The sequence below is a fragment of the Carassius auratus genome, chromosome 1 (assembly GCF_003368295.1).
Source record: "Carassius auratus strain Wakin chromosome 1, ASM336829v1, whole genome shotgun sequence".
In the NCBI taxonomy this organism is placed as follows: Eukaryota; Metazoa; Chordata; class Actinopteri; order Cypriniformes; family Cyprinidae; genus Carassius; species Carassius auratus.
The window spans coordinates 14,884,323-14,909,577 of NC_039243.1; the positions used below are offsets into that span (position 1 = coordinate 14,884,323).

General features: G+C 39.8%; 1 protein-coding gene across 9 annotated transcripts in view; it reads right to left on the reverse strand.

Moving 5' to 3' along the window:
• Positions 1-25,255, reverse strand: part of LOC113079453 (teneurin-3) — a 148,034-nt gene that overhangs the window by 89,667 nt on the left and 33,112 nt on the right. For 8 of the 9 annotated variants that reach the window (XM_026251857.1, XM_026251746.1, XM_026251792.1 and 5 more), the window contains exons 2-3: positions 23,666-23,872; positions 9,210-9,438 (exon numbers count right to left, since the gene is read on the reverse strand). In XM_026251857.1, the coding sequence (XP_026107642.1) occupies positions 9,210-9,438; positions 23,666-23,864 (428 nt within the window). In that variant the 5' untranslated portion in view covers positions 23,865-23,872. Of the gene's footprint in view, positions 1-9,209; positions 9,439-23,660; positions 23,873-25,255 lie in introns of those variants that run through there. The other variant, XM_026252159.1, reaches the window with a different exon arrangement.

Below are 25,255 nucleotides of genomic sequence, written 5' to 3' on the forward strand. Positions count from 1 at the left end.
TTGCTGACACTTTTAATTCCCGTAATTTGGGGGGGGGGGGGGGGGGGGGGGGGGTTGTTTGAGTGGAGTTAGGGGTTGTGCCTGAACCGTGAATCCAACTATATACACCGGATGCGAGCAGCACAGCACGTTGATATGCGACAAAATACTATAGAATCACTTATCTATAATAGAGATTCATTTTATATAGATCAGTCAATAGAACTCAGTATAATCAGTGATGCGGTCTACACTGGAAGCTGCATGGCATGACACCACAAATCCCTGACAGTAAACTCCTGCCAGCTCCTGCTGTTTATGACGTGCTGACACAAATTTCAAATGATTTTCAATGGTCGCTTTTTTGCGTCCAGTGTAGACAGTCCATAGCTGAACGAGGCGTGGTGCCATGCGACAACTTTCACATCCAGTGTAGACACGGTGTAAGGAGAGATTATTGGGGATGATGGCAAATGATTTGCAGAAAAACACTGACAAACATATAATCTTGTAAAATGTGTGGTAAGTACTGCCACTCTATAGTATAAATAGAGTATGTGCGATCACGAATCTAGGAAGTGATAGTGAAACTTAAAAAGGTATCATGATACGATACCCCCACAACATCATGATGTCTATCAGCCATCGGCGATGGACGATGGCATAGTCTATTGGCCCAACACCTACTGTGTATAGACCGCCAGGGTCATTTACAGATTTCCTTAAAGAATTTGCAGATTTCCTCTCAGACCTACTGGTAAATGTTGATAAAGCACTAAAATTTTACATTAACGTTGATAATACAAATGATGCATTAGGACTTGCGTTTACTGACCTAATAAATTTTGGAGTCAAGCAAAACATCACCAGGCCCACTCATCGTTTTGATCATGTGCTAGATTTAATTATGCATGGAATTGATCTTACTGATACAGAGATCATACCTCAAAGTTATTATGAAAGACCATTTTCTTGTATTGTGCATGCTGCGTTATTACAGATAGTAACTGTATGGCTCCGCATTATCGTCCAGGAAGAACTGTTGTTCCAGCCACCAAAGACAGATTCACAAATAAACTGCCTGATTTATCTCAACTGCTCTGTGTACCCATAAACAAATATGAACTAGACGAAGTGACTAGCAACATGGGCATTATCTTTTCTAATACATTAGAAGCTGTTGCCCCCATCAAATTGAAAAAGGTTACAGAAAAACGTACTGCGCCATGGTACAACAGTAATACCCACTCTCTCAAGAAAGAAACTCATAGTCTTGAGCGCAATGAGAAAAATTAACTTGGAAGTTTTTAGAATTGCGCGGAAAAACAGTATGCCTAGCTAGAGACAGGCTCTAAAATCTGGGTCGAGCATATCCGTAAACTCAGAAAATAACCAAAACAAACTACGTTTTTTTTTTATTTAGCACAGTACTTCAGTACTTCAGCTCCATTCATCACACCCAAAGAAATGGGAAGAAAATTGGATGACCAATCATTTTCTCCAACTGAATTCCGATAAGATAGATAGCACTACACAGAATCTCTTGGATTACAATTTGCAACTAGATGGATGCACTTTTATTTCCTCAACAGGCAAAAATCTGGGTGCTATTTTAGACCGCAACTTGTCTTTTGAAAATCATATTTCTTATGTTACAAAAACAGCATTTTTCCATCTTAGAAACACTGCCAAGCTGTTTCCGATGCAGAAAAGCTAGTGCATGCATTCATGACCTCTACACTGGACTACTGTAATGCACTTCGAGGTGGTTGTCCTGCATCTCCAATAAACAAGCTACATATAGTCCAAAATGCAGTGGCTAGAGTCCTTACCAGGTCGAAAAAATATGATCATACTACCCCAATTTTAAAGTCTCTGCACTGGCTACCTATTCAATTCTGTGTCAGTAACAAAATATTATTACTTACCTACAAGGCCCTTAATGGTTTAGCTCCTGTGTACCTACCTACCTAGTCTTCTACTATGCTACAATCCATCACACTCCCTAAGGTTGCAAAACTCTGGACTTTTTGGTAGTACCTAGGATAGAAAAGTCCACTAAAGCAGGTAGAGCTTTTTCACATTTGGCTTCCGAACTCTGGAATAGCCATCCTGATAATGTTTGGGGTTCAGACATACTCTCTCTGTTTAAATCTAGACACATCTCTTTGGCCAAGCATTAAAATAATGCATCTCATAATCGTGTACTGCAGTTATATCTGATCAAATGCACATTATTATTTCTTAGCTTGGGTTGAACAAATCATTTTTGCTTGGTTGTAACAGCAGCCACACTAATTATGTCTCTATTTGTTTCTCTGTTTCTGCCACGGGATTGACATCCCATGGTAACTATGAATTGCACAAGCTTCAGTCTGAATCCAGCCCTTTCAAAGACCTGAGACAACCGAACACCTGAGAAGAGATGATGCAAACCCCTCAGACGACTTCAGATGATGCCAACCCTGAAACAATATAAACTATCAAATTTTGCTACAAGTTTGATTGCAACACATAATCATTGCTGTTAATAGTGTTCATATTCTGTTTGATTATGTCATTAACTTAATGTAGCTTACATTTCTGCCATATGTACATCGATTTGACAGTCACCACTGACAAGCTACTACTAAACATATTGCTTAAACTTAATTTCCTGTCAAGCTGCTTTGCGACAATTGCGAAAAGCGCTATACAAATAAACTTGAATTTAATTGAATATGACGTATATAGTCATATAACACTGGATTTCATCACAGTTAAAAGGATTATAACAATAAAAATAAATGTGGCGTGGGCTTGAAAAAAGTTTTAAATTACTTAGAACGCCGAGATTAGACTCTTAGTAAAATGTTAATACAAAAAATTACATACAACACCCACTTAAACGAGAGATAATAGAAGATGTGATGGAAACTAGAGATAAAATCTCCAGCTGTAGTATCTGTGGACTGACTGGGGCATCTGGTGTTTGGGTAAGACAGGATAACATTCCTTTGACACAGAAGACAGCGAACAGGGATTTCGGAGCATGAGGGACAAGATAACCATTGCTAATTGATTACAGCAGGCATGACATCAGGCTGGAAACTGCTATGCTAATCCATGTATCTCCTTTCACGTTTGTCATCCTCTGACAAATGCCTTCACAGAAGATTTAGGAAGAGGGAACGCGTAAAAGAACTGGAAAATAACTTGACAATGCTTATATATGGTGGCGTAATTGAAGATAGTCTACTTAAAAGAGAATATAAATTCTGAAATTTTAAGACATGGAATTACCATTTGACACAGTGAAATGTTTAGATGAACTACTGAAGGTGGAAACAAAATTTCTACTCTTTTGACAAAGGACCTTTGACCTTCAGAATAACACATTTCTTTTAAATCAGTTTTATGCTTCATTCATGCTTAACAACAGCCCCGTGCTACACACTTTTGAAAAAACTATATAGTCAATCTACAGTACATATATCGACAATGATAAACAATCTCTCTCATTATGACCTATATATATATAATTTATGTTTCCACTCCACATCACAGTATGGAGGGCAGAAAACAAATATGAAAAAACAAAAGTAAAACAAGCAAACAAACAAAAACAATAATAAAACTATGTGAAGGAAATTCAAAATAAGGGATATTGTTTTTCTCAAGGAAACCATTTTTTTCTAATGCTGCCTCCAGTGTATTCTTCTGCAGTGCTACTGTGAACATTTGCTAGTTATAAAAGTGACAGAGGACAAAGTGTCAGTACTGAATGATCCTAAGCACTTAAGCCTGTACTGAGAGGCAGCTCACATTTGCTGTGTGTTTTGTCTATGTGGATTGACCCTGACTGTGCCCTGTTCCCAAACTGGTGGTGGAGATCATAGATAAAATATCCAAACATCTAAAGGCTCTTGACAACTGGGTGGGCTTGGCAGGATGGTGTGTGATCGTACTCTGAACACAGTCCGCTACGAGTCAACAGGCTTTCACACTTTTTTTGATCTTATATTGATGGATGATGCTTTACTTTAACGACAATTTGATTTTCTGGTTTTGTTTTGAAGCAATAAATCACTGCTCTTTAAAACCACTTACCAAAAACAAAGACAACAAACAAAGTAAAGAATCAGTTAATGTTCATTTGGCACAATCTCTGTTTACTGTCTACAGGAAATGAGCTTTTATAATTGAAGGGATAGTTCACCCAAAAATGAAAATTTGATGTTTTCTGCTTACCCCCATGACATCCAAGATGTAGGTGACTTTGTTTCTTCAGTAGAACACAAACAAAGATTTTTAACACAAACTGTTGCAGTCTGTCAGCCTTATAATGGAGGTGAATGGGAATCACAGCTAAAAAAAATAAAATTATATATATATATATATTCACAAACAAAACTAAATTAAACCCTGCAGCTTGTGACAATACACTGAAGTGTAAATACACAAAACGATCTGTCTGTGCAAGAAGCTGTACAGTATTTATATCTTTTTTTTTATTTTTTTACCTCTGATTCACGCAATGTCCGAACTGTTAGAACTCTCCTGAGCACATCCTCAGCAGCAAGCAGGCAGCAAGGAAGTCGACCGGAAGTTGAAGTCGGCTGCGTGCTGCCATCTTGTAGCAGAACTTCACTTGCGTAAGCATTCCCCCACTGACTCCCATTCATTTTGGCGTCACTTTGACAGCGAATAACTTTACATCTGAGGCGTTTAAAGACTCCGTTTGTCCATTATTTATTTCTAAAGATACACGACAATGTATAAAGGGCTCCATTACCTTCTATGTTACATTATGGCCCCGTAGAAACAGTTTTTGTAAAAAATAGGCTAACGATTGCGTCATAACCTCTCGACTCTCTGTCGCATTACCGTACAGACAGGAGGAGAAGCTTGCAGAGAATTAACTTAATATGGCGTACTGGCGTTACATTTGAAAATACTATACAAAATAATTAATCAGAATACTTACTCCTGCTCACTCACGCCAAAGAACTCCCCGCTCAAGCTCGCAGTCTCTGCAAGATTAACGATGGCAGTTTGCACGCACAGCTACTAGAACATTTACATCTGTCAGACAGGTTGCTGACGTCGTCAAGCTTCGTTTGAGTCTGCGCGTCAGAAACGGAAGTGCTAAAAAACGCTAAAAATGGGCTTCAATTGTCTCAGTTGAGTTCCAATGGGGTCGCTGTGTCCATTTCTTTTACTGTCTATGGCAGCAAGCATGTGAGGTGTCTTCTTCTTCTTGCTTTATGGCGGATCACAGACTTAAAAGTGTATTAGCGCCATCTATCTCTCAAGTGGATCATTGACACTATATCTTCATTCTCAACTGGGAGTGTCAATGTTCCATATTGCTCAGTTTCTTGCACAGACAATCGCTTTAATTTGGTTTTGTGTATGTTTTTTAAATTATTATTATTTTATGTTTTAGTTGTGGTTCCCATTCACATCCATTATAAGACTAACAGACTGCAAGTGTTGTGTTAAAAATCTTCGTTTGTGTTCTACTGAAGAAACAAAGTCACCTACATCTTGGATGTCCTCGGGGTAAGCAAATAAACATCCAATTTTCATTTTTGGGTGAACTATCCCTTTAAGCGCAATGTGCACTTCCTTCTCTCTTGTGATGGTGAAAGTTGTGAGGTCTATCTTTAGCTGTCTAACCTCTGAGGCGTGACATGGGAGCTGACCTATGAGTCAAAAGTGCTTTGAGATTCACATGAGGGACTCCTGTGTGGGGCTGCTGTGCACTTTGCTGGCTATCTCCACTCGGAGAACAGCTTGAAAATAAAGCTGTTTTGATATGTGCAAAAATAAAATAATGTCCAGAACAAAGTATGTTGCAAGATGCTTTATTTTGCCTTGAGCAAGGAGTGAGGTTTTGGAATGTCAAGAGCTTCAGTGTTCTCTCTCATTTCAAGATAAATACATTCCCTCTCCATCAAGATTAGAACATGTATGTTAACAGCTTAAGAAGCAAGAAATCACCACACATTAAACTGTTCACAGACTATCAACAGTAAGATGAAAGATGAATATTACGCTAAAACAATGAAACATTGAAACTTTAGTCGAGAAGCAGATTCACCAATTGCCTGGTTTGCATTTACATATGAAATACACAAACTCTGAAAGTGGAAGACATCTTTGTGTGGAGATCTTGAGTTATTTTAATCAGTTAAGGACCGGCAGGTGTCTCAAGAGGCTTCTCATGTTTTTCTATTCCCCACTGTAATAGGATCATCAAATAATGATGAGAGTAAAGACAGTAGAGTGAGGTAATTGACTGTACGAAAGCAGGAGTCAGGAACGTTTAGATTCAATTGTCTGTTTAGCACAAATTGTTCACAAATTACAAGAACGTGGAAACTTATGCTCAGACGTGATCTGTGTTTCACCACAAGGTTTATGACAATGTCAATAATGGCTTAAAGGTACAGTCAGTAATTGCTGAAACACTGCCACATGAGCCCCGGGAACCAATCGTTCAAGCTTGTAAACACAGAAAAGCAGTCTTCATTGAAGCATATTGGAAGTGCGTCATTGAAGCAATTTACTATACCTAACAGCCTGTGTGTTGAACAAATTCTGAATTGTTCCTCTAATGAAATTTATGTAAAACATCCACTAAATTACGTCAAATAACAACTTATTCTAGTGCAAGTAAATTAGCAGGACACGTTTAACGACTGGATTGTGCAATTTTCTCCAAAGGCTAATGCATCATTATTATGTATTTATTTATTTATTTATCTTTTTTACTTCAACCAGCATATCCTGCCTCAAAATAATCAATGGACTTGTTCAGGAACACATGTTGTGAAGCGTTTGCATTTCCACTCTCTGCCAGTACGTTTTCGCCCATTTACTAGTACTGTAATGTTTTTCATTATTTTCATCTAAACTTCACTGTTGTGCCTGTCGGGGAGATGGATGCTTTGTTGATTTTTACTCTAAAAGTCAGTCTGTATCATGTAAACAGTTGTTAAGTAAGCTCCATGTCTAACTTGGAAGACGGCACCTTTTGAACCAGTGCTGCCGCGCAGACATGCCACAATGTGTGCTTTCGAGCGTAACTGAACGAGTGTGTTTTCAGAGTGTTTATCTGGAAAGATGCAGCACTATAGTAGGATTTACAAGCATCTGTGAGTGTTAGAGAACCTACTGACTGTGTGTGGTCCAGTGTGGTCTTCCTCAGTTAGATCTCAGGATATAAACAGAAATTTTAGCTCTGTTGCTAGCATCTACAAAAATCTACATAATGCTTTGTCAATATGAGTGGACGATCGCCAAATTCATTTTGAGGATATGGGGTGACCACTGAGACAGAGAGAAGGACAAAAACAAATAACTGTGTGTAAGTTGGAAAAGAGACAGAAAGCAAAACAATGGGGGTGAACAACAATGGACTAAGGAGCAAAAATCTTGCTGTGGTTGACACGACAAAAAGTGAAAGAGTAAGACGGCCACATAGTAACAAAAAACCAAGAGTTGAGGAAAACAGAGAAACAGAGGGAAAGACCATAAAGGAAGTGTAGCTGCTGGATATTCCTGTTTTGGGACCACTGTGTCCATGTGAAGGACCATGAAGTGAACTTGAGGCCAGCGGAGCTGAAGCAGGTGTGTTATTGCTGGATCTCGTAACACTGTGTTTGCACTGGCACTGGCGCTCATAAAATATAAACTCAAAAGCAAGCCACTCATTGGTACTCGCATTCCTGTAGACCTTAGTCAGGGTACGTGTCATATTTAATTTAATGCAACTGAATGCAAGGCTGTGAGGGAGATGTTCAGTCTGTTAAATGTCAAATTTTTGCAAACTATTTTTGTCCACTGTACGGTTTTCACAATACCAACATTCTGGTATTACACCGATAGAAATGACATTTCAAAATTCTTAATATCAATTTGAATATCACAGCAAAACCTATTAACATTGTGAATTAAATAAATGTTTTTAAATTCAAATATCAAATATAAACATTTCTCAATAAATTTGAGAATAAACTCAATACATAAAAGCAATTAAGTAAACAAATTAACAAATATAATACAATAAATAATTAGTACTTGTTAGAAGATTAAAATTAACATTGTTGCAAGATTAATATATATAGCATTTAAATATTATTTTCAGTAACTGGATGCCTATAAGGGCACATGAAGGTCTAATGTAAAGATCCAAATTTTTGCTTGATTGTTTTATTTTAGGACAAATTGACTGTATTTACATCAATACCTTTTCAAAATGCACATTTTCATTGAGAAGTGAATTTTAGCATTAATACATGAAGCCACATCAGGCGCTGTCTGTACCGCAGTAATCCTGTAGAAAGGTACTGTTTTACTGCACATTTACATTTGTTTCAGTATGAACTCTGAACCATTTACATCCCTAGTGCATTTTCAGAAAGACAATTTTCAATGTTTTGTTGGCTTGATACCATAAGCCACTGAAGGGTTTGTACATATATCCCTCAAAGCCTCAATCTCATTTACATCAAATTTAATATTCTGTCTATCCAGACTAAGGTCTATGACTTTCAGAGATCAAGCTGAACGACCCTCGCTTCTCTCTCTGCACTCATCCCTACTCTGTCTGTCTCAGTGCTTATATCACGCAGGATGAATGAAAGGAGTGATAGGTGGAAACATTGCTTAATGGGGGAGGTTTAGTCATCATATATACAGTGTCACTAGAAAGAGAAGATCAAAAACAGAGAGAGGCTATTATGGCGCTAACGTGCAATCCCCCGAAACAAAGCGTTCCCTTCTGCTAGCTTTTAAAGACCCTTCAGTGTATCCTCCGAGCTTACAGCCTCACTGATTTATGGGGGAAAAACAACCAAGCCGTATCCTCCCCTAAGCTTGGCGAGGCCTCAGTCACTCACATTCTGGGATGTTAGCAGAGTCAGCAGAAGCACTTTTTGATGCTGCCATATTATAAACCGCTTTATGAGACGGATGATAAACAGAAATTTAATTTTGAAAAAAAAAAAAAAAATCCTCTATATGTGATAAATGTTAATTATACTTTGAGGCTTGTTAGTATGTCTACTAGTTAACTGGAAAGTGGCTGCATTATAAATAAAAGCCCTGCAGTCACACTGCTTTGAGACAGATATAAAGGTCACATGTCCTGCTGTGTGAGTAATGTCAAATAAAGGACCTTTCTATAACACAGGTCACACTTTGGGATGTAACTGTGCTGGTGTGTGCATTGCATAACTGACCTACTCTCCAGCGGCACATTGCTGCCCAGGACCCAGCTGTCCTGCAGCGGCACTGACTCGGGTGTGGTTTGCAGCTCGGCGGGGAGGGCGGCCGGAGGGGCCGGGCTCACGTTCCTGCGGCTGCTCAGAGAGTTGTGGTTCAGCGCCGTCACCGACGGCTGCTGCTTGTGCGGGGGTGGCACCGGTGGCAGCGTGGACTGGCCCTGCTGGTGCTGATTGGATGGTTGCTCTGTGGGAAGAATCAAATGGAACTGGGTTAACCAATGGCAAACCGGTGCAGTAATGCTGTGCAGATGTAAGCAGTTGTCCTTGGTAATTAATCGTGGCAAATGTGTCTGGATGAATGTGCTTTTGCCAAATAACATCTGGGACATATTACAGTAGGGTGATGATGACTTTAACTGTTTAGTAGCGACCCCACCAGCTGTCGAACTGATGACTATGACACATATGCATGCACCCGTACAAATATAAGCATATGATTGAGATGACTGAACGTCCACTTTCACGTGTGCCAGGGACCCCTGCCGCACCTATCTGCCAAAATTGCAGTAAATCCAGCCTTGGGTTTGTTTGGGAGAGCACCATGTTAACGAGAAGTGTACCAGACCGCAGTGTTTGGGTAGTGGACCTTTATTGCATCACATAGATATTTCGATGAAATTTCAATGGTAAGAAAGTTAATTGTCTATTGTAAATAATAGGAAACACAGTTCACAAAGAATTCGTAACAAGCAGCTTTACCAATTTGAACATAAGTGAATCTGCGTGGGGAACTGATTTCTTTTGCGATGACTTGATTTTGCCAGTTCAAAATCCCTATAAAAACTTCTTCAACCTTAAATCCATTTGCAACTGATTATTTGTACTAATCTTACCATACAGGAAGTGGCCTAGACAAAGCTAGTGACACAATGTATATTCACTCCTTATTTCCCCTCTTTTCTGGCATCTTTCTGTCATTGTCTTGTTTCCTCCTTTCTTCTAAAGGCTTCATGCAATGAATGCATGAGACTTGCTGGGTCTCATTGCCAGAGGCACATAATCAGAGCCTTAAAAATACCTTTGCAAGCTCCTTAACACAAAATCTGGTCATAGCGCAGCGTGTAAAAAAAGGGGAGGTTTTAAGGACTGATTAAGCCATGTACTTCGCATTAACCTACAACTAGCTACGTCGATTTCAAGTCAGGGATCTTAAATGGCATTTGTCACAATGCAAGGGATCACATCTTTCTTTAAACTCTGGTGAGTCAAATCTAGAATGAGAAATTGAAATAGAGTGCAAGAGATTACATGCTGTAACTTGAGGCCAAAAAAAATCATTTTTCCTTGAACACAGATAAGATGAAACACAATGATATGTATGTGAAGCAGCCTTTCTAAAAAGACAAAACCATTGCTCAACTTACAGCTCTCTGCTGTTACTCGTATGCTGTCTCTGATGGCAGTTTGATACAGCAGGGTTGCTATAAGAGCTAAGCAGAATGACAAACAGCGAGCAAGTGAGTGTGCACCGCGGTTGAGAAGCTTCTGGCAGATTTGGACTGCAGCAGAAGAATTCTCCTCTGGTGAGACAGGGCTATTTTGTGCCGTCTTTGACCTTTTCTAGAGCCGCTTGTATGTGTCTGTTTCATTCACTCTCATCTCCTGTTCCTCTCTTTGAAACATCTACAGTCTTGAAGACACTCATGCTTTCAGATTACAATACAGTAGGTTATAAGAAGGGCTCCTGACAAGTGCTCTGGATTTATTGTCTGCTTGCACTATCACTTTTTTTCTAAGACTGAAAACCCAGCTGTTGCTATTTTGTTGTGTTAACCTCTGTGTAGTCTATAATGTTACCCAAAACTGTGTGTAAGCATGTGTGTGTGATAAAAAAGTAATATATATATTACTTTTATATATTTTATATATATATATATATATATATATATATATATATATATATATATATATATATATATATATATATATATATATATATATATATATATCACGTCTTTGTGAGAGTTGAACTCATAACCCAAAGGTTGTGGGTTCGAGTCTCGTGCCGGCATGGATTGTAGGTGGGGAAAGTGAATGTATAACTGCTCCCCGGGCACCACAGCATAAATGGCTGCCCACTGCTGTGTGTTCATTTAGGATGGGTTAAATGCAGAGCACTAATTTAGAGTATGGGTAATCATACTTGGCAACGTCACTTTAACGTCTTCTTACATTAGTACTTAAAATGGCATTTTCCGAATAATATTTTCATAACTTATTTTGCATTTATTACCTTTATGACGCCTTTATTTTGCATTTAATTTACTGTTTCATTTTGTTTAAAAATATTTGTAATATTTTTTCTAACATAGTAACGTAAAATATACAGCAAAATTGACAGAAGTTTGAAACCCCCTTGCTGTAGATTGTTCAAGGCTGCCAAGCAGCATTGGAACTTGCCACATTATTATAAAATTAAAAAGATGTGTGGTCACAGGTGTGCAAGTATGCATACATTTTACAATAGTTTCAGACATACCTAGTCAGATTCAGAGGTTGAAATTCCTGCAAAAATAAGACTATTGTGATGCATACTGTTAGCGTGATGTATACGATTTTTGTCAAACAGTCCACCCCTAAGGATGATGGGATTCTAGCCCAGCAGTTCAGGTGTGTGGCTGATCATAAATCATAGAGCTCAACAGAGGATGTTCTGACCACCCCCGCAGTATACTGGGATACAGTGTGCTCTCTTCAAGTAAAAATGTGATGTGCTGAGAGAATGCAGGAGAGTAAGAAAGTTTTTCTGAGAGGTTGAAAGAAGAAGACAGGTGTGGTGTGGATTGCTTAAGGCAACACACAGGTACATGAGTGCAAATCTGTTGGGAATCACAACACATCTAGCTCCTAGCTTTTTTCTGAGGTCTGTACACCTGTTCTGTTTCTCCCCTAAAAGTCATCCACACAACCCTCCCTCCTCTAAAAAAAGGATTGATCTATTCTTTGACCAAAACAAAACAAGCACCTGAAACCCAGAGGCGGTGAAAGTGCACAGACAGCTTTCAGATTGGATTCTCATAACGTCCTCGGGAGAGTGCTTGTGTACATTTCCATAGTCTAGGTGTACACGTTCCATTGGGTCCTATCTACTTTGCAGCTGCCGGCTTCAAAGAGCACAACAACAAAATCAAAAACAATGGAGGAAGAGGAAAGAGTGACTGCTGAGCCTGTTAAAATTCAATTTCCAGCCTCCTTTGCAACCGATGGCGCATGGTACCATTCACTCCCATGGTAATCAGACTGTCAGACATACAATTGTTGTGGGAAAGGCACTCTTCTGGACTCAATTCGCTTTTGGCCCCAAAAGTAAACACAACTCTATATGCTTCATGTGTCATTAGGCCTGGGGAAGATTCACTTTCAAATAGGTTTGGCAGAAGTTTAGCCCAAATAACTGCACACTGCAGCTCACATGAGAGGTCTGATCAAAGCTTCTCAATGCCATCTAAAAGGAAAATTACTATAAGATTTCCCCCAAATTCCTAATGTTTTAAGCAAATCTGTGAGTACCGTGCAACTTTCTGAGAATATATGTGACATCCTGTTTTTATTGCATTAATTATAATGAAAATATTATCAGGCAACACAAAATTTAGTGTATGCTTATAGCAAGAAAATAAACCGACAGTGATCCCACTGTCGGTTTATTTTCTTGCTATAAGCATACACTAAACAAAAAAAATCTTGTTTTAGTAATATTTAATAATTTACTGGAAAGCAGGACTGATTAAGAAAATTGGTTTTTGCAGTGCAGAACAAGAACTATAATTTATTAATTAAAATAAAAGTTTTCACAGCTTAATTTTAGTCCCAGAAATTAGAGTTAAGACCTGAAGCCATTGGGTAGCCTGGCTAGCAGGAGTGGAATGAAATAAAGAGAGAGTAAATAAAGTGTGGGAGCAGACGATCAAGTGTGCTGATCTGATACACTCAGCATTTTCAGCAATTGCTCACCTTATCTCCATTTAATATCAGGGGATAAAGGTAAATAATGTATTTAGTTTTACAATAGACTCGCGCACACACACACACACACACACACACACACACACACACACAGAGACACAAACACACACACACACACACATATCAAAAAACACCAAAAAATGTGAGATGACAACTTTATGGCTGTTCTCTGAGACAGCTCTCAATACGTCTCAAATTCGCTGCCATATGCTTGCAGCACAGGTGCCGTTCCCGAGCGTGGATGGACATTTGTCACGCAGTAGACCCTGTTTGCCCCATCGTGTCTGTCGCTCTCCAGGGACTCTGCATACAGACCCATTACATGCTCAGCAACACTGACTTAAGCCCGCTCTCTGACCTCAAGGCCTGACCCCTCTCAAAAACCCATCTACGCTCAGATGACAGCCTCTGTAGATGGCAAAGTGTAATCCAGCCTGTGGCTGGGAGAACGTAGTCATTGGAGAGAAGGCCTGGTTATGTCAGTCCCAGACGATGGGATGGGACAGATGCAGGTTTTATGGCACAGAAATGCGATCACTGATGGACGACCCTGACTGCTGTAACTCATGGGACGTGGCCTGTCATTCTCATGTGCAGCGTATATTTTAAGAGCCATTTTGATTAGGATTTCACAGGCAGACTTGAAATTCCAGCCAGTGCAATTTATCTCTTAATGGGGCTGAGTGATAGCTATTCAAAAACTAAAAAAAATAATGAAAGTGCAGCTTATCTGTACCAGCACATCTCAGGCCCGAGCTTGTATTTCAGAGCTGGTTCGTCAGCAGACATCTGACCTGTAGTGGATGCATGTGTGCAGGAGACAGTGTGTGCAAGGAAATGGAAACACTAATGCCCTGACACCCAGAGTGTCAGTGCTTATATCCGCGCTGTCAAACTCTAGATTACCTCACATGTCCTTCACCCACACCTGTCAGAAAGCTGGGAGCACTCGGAGAGGCCTGTCATATCGAACATCCACCCCCCTTCTTGTCTTTTCTCAATGCTCATTTTGTAAACCTTTCCTCCTGAAAGAGGTTTTACAAAAGGAAGGCCTGAGTCGCTCAATGGGGAACGTCCATCAACGTCCATCAATGTCTCTTTGCTGCATCAGCGCACAATGGCGGAGCCAGGCGAAGGGGGTGTGATGTGGTTAGACAAGAGTTGCGTGTTGTGGGAAGGAAGAGAAGTTAATGGATAAATGGGGTCTAATAGAGCTGTGAGAGGCAGAAAGCCAAAGGAGGATTGAGTTTTTGAGACAGACTGACAGTGGTGCTTCCACGGTGGGACATTCATAAGGCTAATGAGACCGTTTATTTAAGTCACATAACTTGTGTGGCTGAAATGGGTGTGGGGAAGACAGAGTTTTGGTTCGTTCATTGGTACAATGCAGGATGGGAAACAGAGGAAAGGACAAGTTGGTGTGCCCCGGGGTCTGTGATTAAAGAGAGTGGTCTCCGTCTCTGATTTCTAGAGCACATCTGGGCCTAGGCTAAACTCAATGATGGATATGGCCACCAGCTCCACTGCCCTAGATTACAAAACACATGCTTGACCAAACATGAAAATTTATCAGTTATAATTTACTCATGTCTTTCTAAAACCCATTCATTTTTCTTTATTTCATGGAACGCAAATGACATTTTCCTTTTTTTAAATAAAGTGCGGTTCACTTTTTCCCATGCAATCACAATGAAAACACCTTAAGAATATCATATAAAAGATGAGTGGCTGAGTCATCCATATGACTCATCTACTTTATTACAACTTTTAATGTCATACAATAGCTTTGTGTGATAAAAAGACCAAAATACATTGTTAAAAGTCATTATTCACTGATAATCTTCATCGTCAGTGGACTGTGACAATCTTGAGGCAGATGGAGTTTGATCAGTGTCAATATATTATTCAGACCAGTTTTGTGAAGTAGAATATTTCGATCACAATCAGAACATCATTATTTCTCCCATGACTTAAATTTAGGTCTGTTTTCTCATCAAATAATAGTTTTAGAAGACTTGTAATAGAGTAAATACTGTAAGTCAAATTTAATATGGGTTTGTAAAAAAATAAGCGATTGAATTATAACAGACTTTTTAGTGAACAACAGTATTCCTTTAACAAACATATGTCACGAGAGAGTAATTTTGACGGTTTGGAGCTCCTGGACGTGCATTTTCAAGGACTGGTTGAACAAATGAAGACTGAGATGTCATGTCAGATGTGTTTTGAGTTGTTCTCGCTCATTCCCTCCGGAGGATGTCTGAGAACATTGCTTTTTTAAAATGAAATAATGAGAAGTTCAGTGGTACTTTATTGCGGCATGCCTGGCATTATGATAAGTGGGATTACTTGCTTTCCAAACCGAAAGGCCTGTAAAATGTCAGCTCTGTCGTCAATATGTGTCAAGATGCTAAATTGACATTTCAAAAGCGCACCAGTCATTGAAAGCTAAAGCTGTCACTTGGGGGGCTTGACAGGAATGGAAGGAAAGGTTATTTGTCAACAATGCAGCGGCCTGTCATGTTTCACCTTGCAGAACTTCTCTCTATTTCATTGTCGAGGGGGGATTAATGCAGACCGCAGTGGGGAGTGGGCGCCCATGCAAAAAGCTGAGTGACTTATCAAACTCTCAACTTCCTTACAGATAAACACATTACACAAAGATGATTCGCATAACTGGAACACAATGCAGCCAGACACACAGTGTCAAGGCTTCTCTCAGATGTGCAGATCACAAATGTCACAACTAATGATGTCACAACAGGACAGGCGACAGAAAGGAACTGTTGGACAAGGTAGACTTTTTTTTTAGAAATAATGGCTAACAGAAGCAGGGGCACCGCTATGGTTTCTGGGCTCCCTGAACAGCATATTGACTTGGGGCCCACCTCAGTAGAAATCACGTTTTGAGGGTGGAGGGGGAGCGGTTGGGATGCCAACCTCGGTAGACAATGCGTTCAGGCTTTTAAATAATATAATAAATACAAAGAAAACAGATAGAATAGAAAAAGAATAGAGTAAGCTAGTGTTAGAGGTCTTTGTGCTTCTTTGGGATGGCACAATCAAGCGACATTCACTTGCAGAACGCAAGCTTCTAGAGGGCACATAAGTCTGAAGTAATAAATTTAGGTAAAAGGGTGCACAGCCAGTGGTAGTTTTGTAAGCAAACATCAATGCCTTGAATTTTATGCGAGCAGCTATTGGTAGCCAGTGCAAATTGATAAACAAAGGTGAGATGTGTATTCTTTTCGGCTCATTAAAAATTAATCTTGCTGCTGCGTTCTGGATTAATTGTAAGGGTTTGATAGAACTGGCTGGAAGACCTGCCAAGAGAGCATTGTAATAGTCCAGCCTGGACAGAACAAGAGCTTGAACAAGGAGTTGTGCAGCATGTCTAGATTGATCTTCTTGATGTTGAATAAAGCAAATCTACAGGATCGGACAGTTTTAGCAATGTGGTCTGAGAAAGTCAGCTGATCATCAATCATAACTCCAAGGCTTCTAGCTGTTTTTGAAGGAGTTATGGTTGATGTTCCTAAATTGATGGTGAAAATTTTGATTTAATGATGGGTTTGCTGGAACCACAAGCAGTTCTGTCTTGGCAAGTTTGAGTTGAAGGTGATGGTCCATCATCCAGCAAGAAATGTCTGTTAGACAAGCTGAGATATGAGTAGCTACCGTCGGATCATCAGGATGGAATGAGAGGTAGAGTTGAGTGTCATCAGCAAAGCAGTGGTATGAAAAGCCATGTTTCTGAATGACAGAACCTAATGATGCCATGTAGACAGAGAAGAGAAGTGGTCCAAGAACTGAGCCCTGAGGCTCCCAGTAGTTAGATGTTGTGACTTGGACACCTCACCTCTCCAAGATACTTTGAAGGACCTATCTGATGCAAGACTCAAACCATTGAAGTGTGGTTCCTGAGATTTTGTTGAGAGGTTGTTCTGTGTGAGAAATGCAGAGACTTGGTTGAACACAGCTCGTTCAAGCGTTTTAGCAATGAAAGGAAGTGTTAATGATGTGAGTGAGTGCAGGTACGACTGCAGAAGAAATGGCCTAAAGGAGATGAGATGGAATGGGATCAAGCGGGCAAGTAGTAGGATGTTTAGAAAGGATGAGTTTGGAGACTTCTGCCTCAGAGAGTGAAGGTTAAAAATGTAAATGAGTGTATGTTTGTTGTTGATATGAGCTTGACTGATTGTGGTGTGGAAAAGTGTGCATTATTTGAATAAAACAATAATTAAATTATGCTACTATAACTGGTGAAAATGTTTTGGCATATCATCTCAAATTTACCCACCATCATGCTGTTCAAAAACGATTACATTTTTTTTTTGTTCCAGTAGAACACAAGGAGTTATTGTTCAAAAGTTTTTCTTCTCTGAACAACAGCACTGCTTGTTTTTCATTGACTGTCCCGTTCAATATAATAATTCAGTTTGGCTGGGTTTGTTTGTTTATTTATTTTAAAATAGCAATGCCCCTATAATAGACTAACTTCACAAGTTGCATAAAATAAAATAAAATAATGTGCAACAAGCAAAAAGCAACAAACCTGCTCAGGAAAGGTACATTCTATCCTGGGTTGAACAGAATAAAGCTCTTTGAGGAGTATGATTGCTTGTGGTGAGAACGATTGTAAAGGACAATAAACAAGGAGCTTGTTTCACATGAAAATCTTTCCTGCAACTTGAAAAAAATAAAAAATAAATAGCATTGCCTGATTAGCTAAAAGCCAGAGATAAACTACAACAGATGCTTTAAACTAGACCATCATTTTATAATGGTAGGCTAAAATCTTTGTTTCCCTGTAAAGGAGAGATCAAGTCTTTGTCACTGTATGCAGGCCTTGTCTTTCTGTGTGGGAAATGGACAGGACACCACATCCTCTGATCAACGACCCAGACAGAATTGAAAATGCCTCTTTTGTGAAGCGTCTATGGCTGACAGGTGTGCGCGTAAGTGTGCGGGCGGGTGACCGAGGGGGAAAAAAGGGGCCCAATATGGGTGCATCGAAGAGACATCAATTCTTCAAAAAAGGAGGTGGGGAAAAAAGAAAAAGGTGGGTGATTCAAGGTCTATCCTGCTGTCTTTTCCTGTTTTGCCACTGCTAGTTTGGGCTTTTGTCCTCTAACAGCCAATTTAGCATCAACCCCCGACAGAGAACAGCCATTACCAAAGAGTAATGAACAGAGGCAGAAGGGACAGCTCACCACTCGACTCTCTCTGCAAAATTTCGACCAGTCTGTGGCACTGTGGGAGATATGTGGGCTCCCACCCTCAAAGATCTGCAGACAGTGGTTTTGAACGCTTATTAATGGCGGTATGTCTGAGGTAAAGTAGAGGCCCCTCATTTTGGGTGCCGCAGCTGAAATTTTAGGTCAGGTAAATGAAAAGGAGGATGCTGAGTTCCCTGCTCCTGCTCCTGCTTGTCAAACATTCGGACAGTGTGCTATTTATAAAAGATAAATATCAGCAGGTTGTGACATTTATCTGCCTGGCTGTCTATGATTTTCTGAGGGACAAAGTGGTTTTTAAATATTGACAAACTCGAGGGCAAATCATTACTGGAGATCAATTGAACCTCTAGCCTGCGTGACACACTATGATAAAAAAAAACAAAAAACAGTATTTTCTGAAATCTAACAGAAAGCGAGGGAGAGGGAAACAAAGAAAAGTAATTACACCATTCAGAAGGTTGTAAATTTCTCAAACTGTCAAAGTGCGTGTTGGCAGTGAAAGGCAATTTAAGATGTACCAACGAAGTGGAGGGAGTCTGACATTAATCCTCAGCCTTAGAGCTGAATTGCAGGTTCATAATTTGGCGTAATTCAGAGTAATTGCTGTGGGGTTTGGAGGGATATTATTTCTTTTTTCCACTTTGATGAGTCCCCTGATATTACCACTTGGAGGTGAATTCAAGTGCAAGGTTGTATTTCTGAGGCAATAACGCATGAGTTGCAATGCGATATGAGATTGTATGCAACATCAAATTGAATGCAGAGCTGTGATAAACAGCTCCCTATCTGAGATGAGAAAACCAGAGGAAGTGTTAACCTTTCAACAACCTCTGTTGTCTTCCAACAGGCCTATTGTCTTCCATCTGCTGAAGCTGGGTTGGAAAATGTTTGTGGAACATTTTCCTTTCCTGTAGTATCCGTCTTTTCTGCACTAATTCAACAGGTTTAGTTTGGCTCACAGTGACCAGCAGGAAGCTCATGAATACCCACGGTGAGATCGCTCAAGGTTAGGGGTTCGCTCAGGCAGGGTGATCATTCACAAGCTGATGGGTAAGCTAATCGCTAGCTGTGCCAGGTGCTGGACAACCCATTACCTTATCTGACATCGACAGCTCTCAGGAAGAATGAGCATTATTTAAAAAGCTGATGACGAAACGTTTTGGGTGGTAATGTATTTTTAATGAGCAGGTGAGAGCGAATGTTTTCTGCAGCAGACGGGCGCTGAGCAACACAACCACAAGACTGACGTGCACACACACACACACACCTTTTAATGAGGGGAGCAGGGTTGAGTGTTACACTGAACTGTAACTGACATACAGTTGCGCTTCCAATTACATCCAAGCCGTGCAAGGGGAGTGGAAGCTCTTCCTAACAGCCCAATGAAGTAAATGTTACACAGAGAGAGACAGACAGACAGGCAGAAAGATGTATTACTGGTGTCAAAAATGACTCCATGCAACCTTGGTGCAACCGCCCACAGACCTCCGGCAAGACAATACACAAGGTTCCTTTCAGAATGAAACACAATATTAATTTTTAACACTTAAATCCATTATAAATAGTCCAATGTGGAATCACACAGAGTTGCATCACATTTGTGAGCGATGGAAGAAACTTTATGAATACACACAAGATGTGCTTTGCAGCAGCTTTTTTTTTCTTCTTTTAACTATATATATTTAAATGTTTAAGTATTTGTACACACTCGCACATATTTTTATATGATTCGCTAAATACATTATACACATAGAACCGCAGTAAACAAAACTACAAAATAGCATCGTATATAAAATTTTAAATTTAAATAAAATGTAACTACAGCAAAAAGGATATGTATATTGTATGTATAAATTTATGAATAACTTGTACACACACACACACACACAACATTTATGTACAAGTTATGTAGAAGTTCATCATACTTTTTTTTATACCAAAATAAAATGATCTAGCTGTGATCCTGAGGACGACTTTCTGTTTTTTTCTGTATTTTGGGAAACTAAACAGCATCCAAAATCTATTTTTAGAAAGGTGTTATTATAGCCCTAACCTAACCTCTTTTCAGAAAAAAACCACTGTTTGGGTAAACAATGCTTCAGATCTGTGTCCAACCCTGATTCATCAACATGTACAGCCCCACTAGACCGTTAATGCCCCCCATTTGGAGCTGGATCATACGGAACACTCTCATGTTCAATCTCCAGCAGGCACTGATGTGGTCGGCTAATTTAAAATGTGGCCCATAAGCCAGACTTCTCTCCCTGTTCACTGAGAAAACATGAAGGCAGTGAGGAAAAGAAAGTAAGAAGCCAGAAAGTGAGAAACAGTAGGAACTTAAGCAACCCGTGTGGCTGAGTGAGCAAGACGCAGGAGTCGGAGGCCTCCATCGGCCCCGGTAAACGTTATTGGAGTTCCTGTGCTATAAAATTGCTGCTTTCATGCCCGCTGCACCTGACAATAGCAATCGGTGCGTGAGAGAGAAGGAGCCCGACAGGCCTGGTGACCAGAGGCTCCGTTTCAGAGAGTCCGCACTACGGTGTGCTGGCAGCTTCAACAGACCCCTGGCTGGCTAACTGACAACAAGCGTCTATGTTGGATGAGTTACGCAGGCAGAGGGTAATTGCTCTCGACGGACATAGCTCTTGTTTGCTGTCTGTCTATGTGTCTTACTGATGCGTGTATTCTGCATTTCAAGCGGGTTTTGACCCGAAAACAACAGAACAGGGCATGCTTATTTTATAGGCCCTTTTCTCAACCTTGATTTTTATTCTCAGGACTTATTCATAAGCAGGACGTTCGCTGGAAAGTGTAAATGCAATGAATTGCACAGGCCATGAAACATATAATACATTTTATACACAAAAACTATTTTTTAAAAGTTTGGGTTGGTAAGATTTTTAGAAGATTTGAGAAGTCTCCAATGCTTACCGAGGCTGCATTTATATTATTATTATTAATAATAATAAACTTTATTTTACATAGCGCCTTTAAAAGTAGCATCTCAGAGCGATTTACATACACATAAAAATACGAAGTTTAAAGATAGATATCTATAAAAGATAAATAGATAGAAAGAACCTGGTCACTGAGGATTGTGCACTAGAGCCTTTTTTTTTCAGGCTGTCCCTCTCTCTTTCAACCCTGAATTCAGTTTGATCTTCTAAGTGGGCCGGGCAGCCCTGCGTCTCCGCAACGATCAGCAGCAGCACCTCCACTCATTACAAATATTGATGATCGCTTCAAATGATGAGTTGTCAGTGCTTGGAGTGCTTCCTGATCCACACTTGACAGCCACATGCAAATCAGCCTAAAAGACTTACTGGCGGTAAATGTGGGGTTTCCTAGTCAAGCCTGCATCGCTGTGAATCCAGATGGTTATCGAGAAAGCCCTTTACTTCAGATAAAAGCTCATCCATTATGAGCAGCCTGACACTGATATGCTTCTTCTTTCTTTTTTTTTAATGGAGCTGCTTTTGATTTGGGCATGGATCACATTGTATGGATGAATAGAAGGTGAGTTTTCTTTAAAAGCAGCATACTGTAAACATCTGGATATGTGTGGTCCTGTTTGGGCTCTGTCAAACTTCCTGATGTCATTGCATAGATACAGTACATGAAGTCCTATACCCTATAAAGTGTTCTTAAAACAATATACTTTACTTATGCACTGCGGAATGTAGGAATTATACAGAGGAGAGCCCTAAATTTAATTTGCCGTGCTATTTCGCTGAATAAACAATGGCGCAGAAACTCCATTCATTCCTCTCATAAAGCAAATCTAATCATCCTCATTAAGGACAAATACTAGCCCAAATGAAATGTTTCTGTTTAAGGCAGGCTTTTAGAGGTAAAAATACATCAACCAGCATCAACAACACATAGTGAGGCAAGTGGATCTTGACAGGTCTGCTGGTGATATAGGATTCCTGTTTGGGGTTTGATGTCACTGCTGCAGCACTATTATTGGTGTAAACCAATCTGGAAGAGTGTTTTTGGGTGGAAAATGTTTGGATCAGATCAGAGCAGATTGAATTTTCATTGTGAGGAGAACTCATTGGTTACTGCCAAGGCTTCATCTGACTGCCTTTGATAGTTTCAATCTTGCTAGATGCTATCAGAGGGTAAGCAGGGAGTTGGGTTAGTGTTAACACTCGCCCGCTGAGAGACACGGCAGAGACTCCCTCTGATTCTCCAATGACTATGTAAATGAGGTGTACACATGAAAAAACAGCTAGTGGGACGCTGGCTTAAGATGATGCTGATGACAGCTGGAGCTCCTGTAAGGCTCTCAAACAAAGACACAGAGGTCATGGTGCATGAGGACAAGAACACACCAGCAGTGTGTTTGTTTGTGTTAGCGTCTGAAAAGACACAAGATGAAAGCAATAACAGGAGGAGGCTCAGAGCATAGCTGCTGGACAGATGGGAAGAGAACATATACTGTAAAACAAAATGCACTCTAAGAAAAAGCACACACATACTATTTTTGGCTTATTTTTTAAAGGGATAGTTTACCCACAAATGCAAATTTCATCATAATTTATCTTTAAAACCCCAAATAACTTTCTCCCGTGGAACACACATAAAGAGTTATCTTGCACAATATCCAAGCCGCACTTTTCCTTACTAAAAAAGTGAATGGTGTCAAGATTATAATATAAGATTATAATAATATGGGCTACTTTTATGGCACACTTTGATGCATACATTTGGTGCTTCATAGTCTCCTATATCATACTATACATGATTCAAATTTGATGAAAAAAATAAATAAAATAATAATAATAATAATTTGTTTTAAAATCTAAATATTTGATTTCCATTTATGTTTATTTCAGGTAACAATTTTATATTTTATTTTATGGTCTTAGTTTTAGTTATCTATAATAAGAGTGCAGTGAGAACACAATGACAGAATTTTAATTTGTGAGTGAACTAGTCCTTTAACTTAATTCAAAGTTCAGTCAAATCTAAATATCTGTTCTCAGTATCCCGCCCCCCACCACACACACACCCCAATCCACACAGAAGTTGAACACCACTGACTGGATGTGACATTCTCTAATAAAACTTCCATCAAAGCCTGAATATAGTTCACTCCAGTGTTTTTCTACTTGGAACACACAGCCTTTGCATTTCTTACTTTACAGACCTGGGAGGACAGAGTGTGAGAGCGAGAGAAGGTGGGGGTGGTCACCTTACCATCACAGCTGCGGCTGAGGGCAGGCTGTGTTACGGGTCTATAGAGAACGGACGTGTACTCTTCTTCCGAATCAGAGTCCTGCAACGCCTGTGTGGTGGCATTACTTAAGACGGAACTCTGGTTGTCATGGAGATTGGGTGAGGGTGGTTGAGAATGGGAATGCTCAGTGACTGATGGACTGGAGAGAGAGGATGGCATGGGAGAACCTAAAGAAAAAAAAAAAACACTTTAAACGAAAGGAAAATAAAAAAAATAACAACAGCAAATGAAAACAACAAACATAGAGCAGCTACTTTAAAAAAGTTGTATTACTGTAAATAAACAAAAAGAAAATATTTTCTTGCAAATCAAAACCAAAATGCACGTTCATGAAGCTGTTTAAAATGCATGCATAAACACAAGCAGCGTGAACAAAACATCAATTGCTACCAAACATAAAACAGCAAAGAATGACGGTTTGCAGCTTAAGCATTCTGTTTGTGATGTTTCTGCTTCACTAGCTGTGGTCACATGGAAGTTGGAAACGTTCTCCACAGAGGCCACAATTGTCTTTAAGGCCACAGAACACACACACACACACACACACACAAACAGACAAACACACTTGCTTTCCTTGGCTGCCGATTCACTTTATCGTCATCTTAAATCCATTTACCATCAAATCAGCCATTAACAAATGGACGCTGGTATGGACATACACACATGCATGCACACACACACATAACAATACTAAGGCAAGAACATGAGACTTCAAAAGGGCTTGAAACTCTTATTATTCATCAATAGACAAAGAGATATTCACGCCTAATGTATAATGAGAGAAAGCCCATATTCCATGCTATTTATCTGAAAATGTTTTCATCTTGTTGACATTTTCAGAGTATTCTTGTTATATGAAAAGGCTTTGCTCTTTTCCTCGCGCACATCTTTCTAATATAATCACTTTCCCAAACTAGGACCAAAAAAAAAAAAAAAAAAAAAAAACTGACCTGGGCTCAATGCCTCCGCTTAGCATATAATAACAGCTTATCAGACATGGTCAAGGACCCCTGATCTGAGAGCAGTCAAAGGCAATATGTGAGGGCAGTGAGTGAATAGTAATTAAGTTGACTGGTTCTCAGCTCCCTGTCAGGGGTCTGGACACACTCATGAGACAGTGAGCAAAGTCACCTCTGCTTCTTGGCGTGTGGCTTTGGAGTCCTGGGCACACAGCCTTCTAATTACCTTCTACTCTTCACTGCATTGTGAAAGAGAAATAGAGAAAGGCAAAGGAGAAGCAGTGTGTATGTGTGTGTAGGATAGTGAGAGCAAAAGAAACAGTGAGGTTGAAAAAGCAGGGAAGAATTATTATTTTTTAATTATTGCAAGTGTTATTTATATATTTATGATTTGAAACACAATTACAGGCAGATCCTCTGGGAGCAGGGCTCACACCAGCCAGCCTGCCCATCCCAACCAACAAATTAATAGCCATTAACATTATGTGCTGCCACCGATATACCACTGTGTGTGTGTGTTTGTGTGTGTGTGTGTGTGTGAGCTGAATCTATTGAGCTCAGACCAACTGACTAAAGCAATAAAGTGTTCAC